An 8,142-nucleotide genomic window follows, 5' to 3' on the forward strand; every position below is an offset into this window, starting at 1 on the left:
AACTTTCCTCCCAGCCTCACCAAACACTTTCTTCCATTTTAAAAGTCCCCAGTTACTAAGGCTGGAGTTGCTGGGGATTTTAACGCCGCTGGCATCAGCGAGGCTGGACCAGTGCTGAGCCAGAGCCCTGCCGCTGGGAGTGTGGGAGATGCGTGGTTCCCGAAGCATTCAGTACTTTTTGAAGAGCTGTAGGTAGTTTGTTCTGACCTGTTCAGGTACGCCTTCATCTTACAAAGCTGTGGTTTGTAATGAGTTACTGTCGAACTGCTTGTCTCAAGCCCATTTATGTATAAACTCAGGCTCCCACCTATTGTCGCTGGTGGTACTGGTTGGCAGGGCTCCGCCACAGGTGTTTACAGGTGCCTGGGTTTTTTTTTAAAACCATTCTTGGCTCGTTATTCCTTGTGCTTCTAAGCCACTTTTCCCCCTTCCACTCTCTTCTGGAGAACTATCAAGAAAGACAAAGCTGGTTGTCTCTCTTTGTGGTATAACCTAGTTCAGGTTCTTTTTACAGACAGATTGTTTCTATGTTAAATATACTTTAATATTTTAGTTCTTTAAATAGCGAGGTATCGTTGCTCAGTCATTTCGGGATCAGAAACACTCTCTGATCTTTCCATTGTCTCCTTTGGGGACTCCTGCACTCAAAATATCCAAAGAGGCAGAAATCCTGTTTGCTGAATGCATCTCACATTTAAATACCTTAATCCATAATTTCTTTCAAGAAAACACAAAGCAGCGAGATGGGATGAGAGTCTGAACGTATTGCTGTCGGCAGGAAGGCTTACAGATGATAACGCTCCACTGGTACCTTCAGAGTCAGCTTCACTGGGACCTTCATTGGCAAGTCAACGTGGGGCTTTATCTGCAATGCTCGAATTTAAACTGCACCCAGCAGTAAATAAGAATGGGCTATGCTCTTAAAAAATATCTTTTAAACTGGGGGCAACTGGAAGAGCAAGCACTGTTCCTGCCGTCCACCTTCCTTGCGGCTTAGTTCTGTACATTCCCTCCAGTGCTGAACACGGAACCTGTGGCCCTGCTGAAAATTCCAGTTAAAACTGTACACGGCCAAGCAATGCAACTGAGACAAACCAATGGATTGCTTAAAGGAATCTGTTTTCCAGAAAATGCTTTGCCTTTTCATTTAAAATCCAATTTAATGGAAATCAAATAAATGAGCTTTGGTTAACCAAGAAAGTTTCCTGAGGAATGGAGGTGAACTTTAAATTTCAGATATAAGTCTGGCCCTGAAATGTACCTGTCGAGACACTTTTTGAAGACAAAGCCCAGTTAAGGGACTCTGTATGATTCAAACACCATGATTTACTGATAGCTAGAAAAATGAAGTGGACAGTAGATAAGGAAAGGAAAGGCTGAAGTTAATCCATTTTTCACAGCATGTGGTGACAAAAAAAGTGCCAAATAAGTACAAAATATCATCCCAGTTATTTCAATTCAAAGGTTTTTTGGGAAAAAAAAAAAATAAGGTGTTTAACACAGTAGCTATTTAAAATGGAACCCATGTTGGCCCAGGAGATGTATTTTAAACTCTCGCTCACTGTGGACATCTTTATGGAAGAACTGCCCTTCCCAAAGTGGGTATTTACAGTGAGGATGGCATATGATGGATATTATTGCTCTTCACCCTGTTCGGTTTTCCTACAAAAGATGTTTAATCAGAGGAATGTGAGCAATTTACTCTTCTGTTATCACCGATGTACTTTTCCTCTGCAAGAAGCACCACGAAGTTACACATCCTATAAACCAAGCATAGCTCTGCGGGTTAGTAAATAAACAAAACAAAATATCCGGCGCCTTTCCTCACCTGTGGGGTCCAGCCACCCAGCACGTAGAGCTTGTTCTTCACCGTCACCGCCGCATGGCAGGCCAACGGCAGGGGCAGAGGCGCCGTGCTTCTCCAGCTGCCTTGCTCCATGGAATACTTCTCCACACAGTTGGTGACCAGATACTGGTTTTTCACTTTCATTTGCCCTCCTATGACATAGAGATCGTTATGGAGAGTGCCCAGCGCATAGAGTTCACGGAGCTCGGTGCTGCACAGGCTGTGCCAAAACTGGTTTCCTCGCTGGTGGTATCTGTAGGAAAATCCGAAGCGGTAAATGCCCTGGGGCACCGAGATTGGTCTGGAATGTCACCCCCTTCATCTGCTTTGTTTATTCAGACAATGGTACAACGACAAGAGGAGCTTTCTTCTTCAGAGAAGTTATGAAATTGAGCTCAATATTTGCAAGATCAAGCATTTTTAGCATGGGGAATCCTAGGCATCCTGTCAAAGATATTTGACCCCAATCGACGTAAGAAGTCCCTTATTTCTGCATGTGCTGCTCAGTCACACCTTCCACGGCAGTCAGTGGGAAGAGCGAGAGCTCAGCGCTGCTGAAAATAAGGGCATTTCAGCTGCCTCGGTATGGGTTTGCTTCCTTAAATTTAGGCATCTCTATCTGAAAGCTCTGTCACTGTTTTTAAATTTTATCTTTAATGCAGAGAATGCCTGGTTTTCTTTAAAATGGGTGCGTTGGAAAAAGACGAGTGAAAACAGAATGAGGGTTTCAAGCTATCAATCATTATCCTTTACTCTCTGAAGTACTATCATCACCATCCACAGGGAAGTGTGTTATCTCTTACTGGACTGCTCGGGTCATTCGCTTGCTCATTTCCCCCTGCTAATGACCTAGGGAAGAGCATCCTAGGGAAATGTTGAGATTTGAGTAGCGAGAATATAAAATCCACATACATTGATGTAGGACCTTATCAAGCTCATGTACACAGAGGTGTCACTACAGTAAATCCTCCTTCTTTCAGGAGAAGAGGCATCAGGATCTGGTTGCATGTATATAACTCATTGTGCTATAAGATTAATTGTGAGAAATTAATTCAAGTAATCAAAATATCTTAAGAAAACTTTCAAGTAAAGAGCACTTGGCCTATCTCTTTTTTTTTTTTTTGTCCTCAAAAACATTATTTAGATTTAAAATTTTTAAATAATTAAGGATTTTCTGGCAGAGGGTACACACCTATAAATCTCGATGTTCCTCGTCTTTTGTCTAGACCTTTTGACGGCGCTTGCCTCTCCTGACACAATAATGTCATTATTCTCAGTGACAACACCAGTGCAAACACATCCTAACCCCTCTCCATACTTGGGAGAGGAAATGAAGTAAGTCTTTTTTGTCGCAGGAGCATAACAAAAACTGGCATCTGCATAGCTACCATGTCGTGACCTAATGCCGAGAGAATTGTTGCCGATGCAGAGTAAGAGATCGGTAGTCTCCATGCCGTACCGCAGGCTGAGAGAAGGCTGGGTGGATAGCTGGATGGTTTTCAATGCTTCCTCAAACATATCGTTGCATTCGGAGTTGCACAGGATCATCGTGTTCCTTTTCCGGGCTTCTATGAGAAAGGAAGGGCTGACAAGTACCAGTCTCACTTGCTTCAGGAGCTCAATAAGGTGCTCTGCACGTGCCTGCCTGCTGTGCTTGACCCACCTAATGACGAGGTCCAGAATGCTCTCCTCCCTGGAAACATTCAGATCATCTGATTTGATGAGAGTCCGTAGCTGCTGGAATTCAATCTCTAATATTTCTTCCTGTAAGCTCACCTCAGCAAAATGCTGATACAAGTATTGCCTTGCTCGATCTGCTAAATCTTCTGCCCCAATGTGGTTTGCAAAGTAGTAGATGCCCACACAGTTGGAAGCATCCATATGGTCCATCATGTACTTCTGACACATCCTGCAAACATCTTCCATCTGCATGAAATAGGCAGCAAGCGCGACGGTCTGCACATTCTGGTGAGTGAGGCGCAAATCCGCGCTGTACATGTAGGGGAGTATGACGGACACGCTCTCTGCAGAGATGTCGTACAGCACCACTTCTTTCTGCGTGCATTCAGCCAAGCCACAGGTAAACATGGCTTTGAAATAGGGACTGAAGGCAGCCAGCACCACCTTATGGCAGGGGAATTTCTCACCTTCTGCAACTAGCACCACATCGATTATCTCTGTTGATTCTTTCATTCTCTTTACTTGTTCCAATAAAGTCAAGCTATGGCGCTGCCTTCTTTTCTCCTCAGCCTTGTGATCCATGGTTGACCTCCAAACTTTCTGGTTTTAAATCTCCTCAGAACTCAAGGTCTTCATCAGGAGTGTTTCTAGGTAGAAGCATAACATTGTCCAATAAGGACAAATTATCGGGCAAATGAACATTGCTGTTAATATCTAAAGCTAGTCGTTCTATAGGGTGTGCTATACATCAGTAACGCATACAAAGTATGAAAATTATGGTGAGGTCTCAGGCTCAAGGTCTCCAAGACACACACACACAAAAAAAATCGACACTTCAAGTGATCTTCAATATTCATTACCACCCCCCCCCAACCCAAACACAAGTTTTGTGATTATCTAAAGAAAATTAAAGGCTTGCCTTCGAAACAGTCTTTTCCAGCTGCCTTCCCCCTCCTTTCCCTGATCATGATCCAGAGCCTACTAAAATCAAGGGAGAAAGATTCCCACTGACTTTAATAAACTCTAGGTCAGGCTGTTAGTCCCTTGGCTATTCAAGTTTTGTCTCTCACATACACCTGAAGGACATGACTCCTTGCTTAGATGCTGAAAGTACCTTCTACGTTCAACAGCCCCTTCGGTTAGCCAGCGGGGATGCAGCAGTGCCTTCTCAGGGCTCAGAGCTCCTCTCAAAATAGGAGTTACGCCTAAGCAGAGACTTCAGAAAAGGGTTTTACAAGACTCAAAAAAATGGAACAACATTAGACTTGCTTCTCTCATTGTTTTTTACGGTGATCTACACCTCTGCAAAGCAGGTAGAAAATCAAGCCACCAGGACCACCCAGCTCAACGGTGTTTGACAGAGGCATAAGCATGGATGTGGAGGTTTAGTACTCTGCCTTGCCACCAGACTGGGCTAAGCCCTCTGCTTATGCCCATGCAAAGCTGTTAGGAAGCTGCTGCTTCGTTACTCTACCAAGGGACCTGTCTCTGCCCCATCACACCCCACGTCCCCAGCAGCTCCGTCCCCAGGCTCCAGGCTGAGAGGGACAATGCTGTGACCAGGACAGCTTCCACCCCCATGGGCGGTGGCGCAACTGGCAGGAAGCACGTCGGTCTAATTGGCCAGATTCTTTACTCTTTCACACCAAAGTGTATGTCACTGGTTTCTAGAGTTGCTACTGGTTTGCTTTGGGATAAGAAAAGGATTAGTAGTAAAGATCCAACTGCTCAGCGGGATGTTTAAGTGCTGCAGATCCACAGAGGTTTGGTTCCACTTACTGCAAGCTCAAATGGGATTTTTAATTAAATTGTCATTATTCATATACTCCTTTTGGTTTTATTGATGGAGAAAACAGAAGGAACTTCCCAGTCCCATTTCTGGGGTTTTTTTTTTTGGGTTGAGCCCTTTACTGAGCCTCTCCAGACCAGCAAGCTGCAGAACATGGGGAACAGTGGTAGAGCTGTCAACGGGAGAATGATGGTCACCCATCACTTGAGGGATACCAATCCTTAACATGGTTTTTGCCTCTGATGTGGTCATGGGACAGTTCTGTTGTGGAAATGCATTAAGGACTCATGTCATGAATCACCAATACACAGACAAGCCCTAAACTCGTGGTATAACCATGTTTGAAACACATTGTGAGCATGCTATGGACTGCTTAATGGGACTATTGAAATGAGAAACATTCCTTACCAGCTTAAATATGTGCAGGATCAGGGTCTTGTACAACAGATTGAACTGGTTTTCTCAAATCCTGGAAGCGCAAAGAGTGGTTTTAGTTTCATCACAGAAATATGCATCAACATAAAAAATGAGTAGATGAAATTCTTGGAAATCCACCTAAAGGCGTTTTCACAAACAGTACAGATTTCTCTGCAGGTCCAGATGCATGTTTTTTTATTTTAAGTATTACAGTTCTTTCCCAGGTGAAAAGGAAATCTACATCTATATCATCAATCTCAGACCTACTCTTTTAGCTGCTCAGTTGTTTTTGGAAGTAGTCATCATTCTGTTCTAGCAAATTATATAGGTTCCTCACTTTGAGTGCTAAATTAAAAGCCAGTCATGCTTGAAGACTAGCATTTCCTTGATTTTATCAATTCTTTCCATATTCCAAAGCTGGAACTAGAAGCAACACATGTGAGAAATGAATCTGGGTTATTACCAGATTTTAAAAATGGATTTGGAAGACAAAACATGAACTTCATAGTCTGAATGTGGGCCAAGCTCTGAGCTCTTCTTATGGTACTTTAAAAAAAAAAATCAATCAAAGGCAGTAAGTTTAGTACAAAAAATAAAGCTATGGTGTTTCCAAAAACCTTTTTTTTTTTTTTCCTGGCTACATTGAGACAGAAATTGTTCTTTTTTTTTTTAATCCTACATGATAATTAGATGGTCTGTTCATTGCTTTTCCCTCGTGCTATTTTATCACCTTGCAATATTCGATCTTCACTGCATCTTGGTACAGGAACCACACCACATCTCAAAGACCATGCGTTATAACCACACATACCTTCAGCAGCTCAGCATCAGTGTCTCTAACCAGGTTGTTCACTCTCCAACTTGACGAAAGGGTTAATAACTGCCAAGATGACCCAATCCTGCTTAGCGATCTGACTAACCAGGGTTTTTCCTCCAAAATGATCAACTTCTCTCCTTTCTCTTTTGTGGTGGCAGAGCTTCACACATCCTCCAGCTTTTCCATAATGGACAAAATGTGCATTTCTAATGTGAAGAACAAGTGAGATGATTAATCACCATCCTCCTTCCCAGGCTTTTGTAGAGATCAGGAAGAAGCTGAGTTATGATTTCACTTCCTTTGCTGGTCACCTTTAAGTTTCCTTTCACTGTTAATTTAGCTTTCGTAAGAGCAGCACTTTGATTACACTGTTCAGCAGATTTGTGAATTTTCTCTGCTCATTTAACAGTGATGAGGATATCTGGCACAACACGCTGACAGCCGCTTTCTCCTCTGCCATCACTAAGATGTTACCAAGAGGCATCTTAAAGCACAGCGTAGCTCGTGCCATTTACCTATGACTTGAGGCACAAATCCTGCACCCACCACTCAGCTGAGGGAGGGCAGAGTGGGGTGCTCCCCTCCACTGCCCACAAAGCTGGGGGTCAGCTCTGGGCATCCTCCCCAGGAGCAGCAGCAGAGCTACGTACAGCCCTCTCCTGGTGCTACCCAACCATCGCTCCATCCTTGGGCTGAGCTGTGCAGGGGGTCTTCACCTGGCGCTCAGCATCTCCTGCAACCCTCCCACCGCTGCTTCCCCAGCCAGAGCTCCAGGCAGGGCTTGGTTCCCTCACGCTTTCCAGAAGACAGTATTTGCCTTTCCTCCTAGTGCACGTCCTTCATCTCCTGGCTTTGACAGCTCACCGAGCTCCTGACTGAGCTGCACCCAAGTCTACTTTCTCCATCCTGCAGCTGAGGAAACTGAAGCTAAAAGGTTAAAAAGCAAACAAGATCAAAACCCAGGGGTGAAATCCTTTCATTAACTTCAGAAATTCATCCCTGGGCTTTAGCTCCCAACTTGTCCCTCCCTTCCTGGCTTTTAGCAGTGTTTAGGTGAGGTCATTGGAAGGATATTAATATTCTCCTTTATATCACTGGAAAGACTATTAAAGGGTAATAATGAAACGGTGCTGCTTCGCTTTCCCCTCTGGGTTACAGAGGAAAAAGATGGTACATTGATATTAAAAGAAAGGATAAATGTGATACAAATATAATTTGCAGTGAGACACTATACCGAGATTGTGCCAGAGGCCGGGTTGTCATTATAAAACCTCCAGTGCAAGGCTCCTACCCTTTGTAATGTCACCAGGAGCTGAAATCAGAGTTATTGCCTTATTCAGAGTTTTTGGATATTTTTGTCTTCTATTGTGAAAAATGGATTCAGGTGAAACCTTCATCTGATGTTACTTTATTTCAGAGCCATGCTGTTAATTTTCCTCCTGTTCTGGCTGCTACTTTTATTTTCAGATCAGCTGGTTTATTAGTCTAATTTCACTTCTTTTTTCTGCCTTTGTGTCATGAACCTCATAAAGAGCCGTATATAATTTTTTGCAGGAGCTACAGCACACGTTTTGCAAGGCTGCTGCACGAGCG

The 8,142-nt window shown here is 43.6% G+C and overlaps 1 protein-coding gene across 1 annotated transcript; it reads right to left on the bottom strand.

Moving 5' to 3' along the window:
- Positions 1 to 1,828: 1,828 nt before the first annotated feature.
- Positions 1,829 to 4,108, bottom strand: KBTBD12 (kelch repeat and BTB (POZ) domain containing 12; the record flags this gene model as incomplete). The annotated part of the gene is made up of 2 exons (XM_010073553.1): positions 3,039 to 4,108; positions 1,829 to 2,099 (listed from the first exon to the last, which is right to left on the bottom strand). Coding segments are annotated over exons 1-2 (1,341 nt in total), but the record flags the coding sequence as incomplete, so codon positions are not given.
- Positions 4,109 to 8,142: the final 4,034 nt, after the last annotated feature.

This window comes from Pterocles gutturalis, unplaced genomic scaffold, assembly GCF_000699245.1.
Source record: "Pterocles gutturalis isolate BGI_N339 unplaced genomic scaffold, ASM69924v1 scaffold23007, whole genome shotgun sequence".
In the NCBI taxonomy this organism is placed as follows: domain Eukaryota; kingdom Metazoa; phylum Chordata; class Aves; order Pterocliformes; family Pteroclidae; genus Pterocles; species Pterocles gutturalis.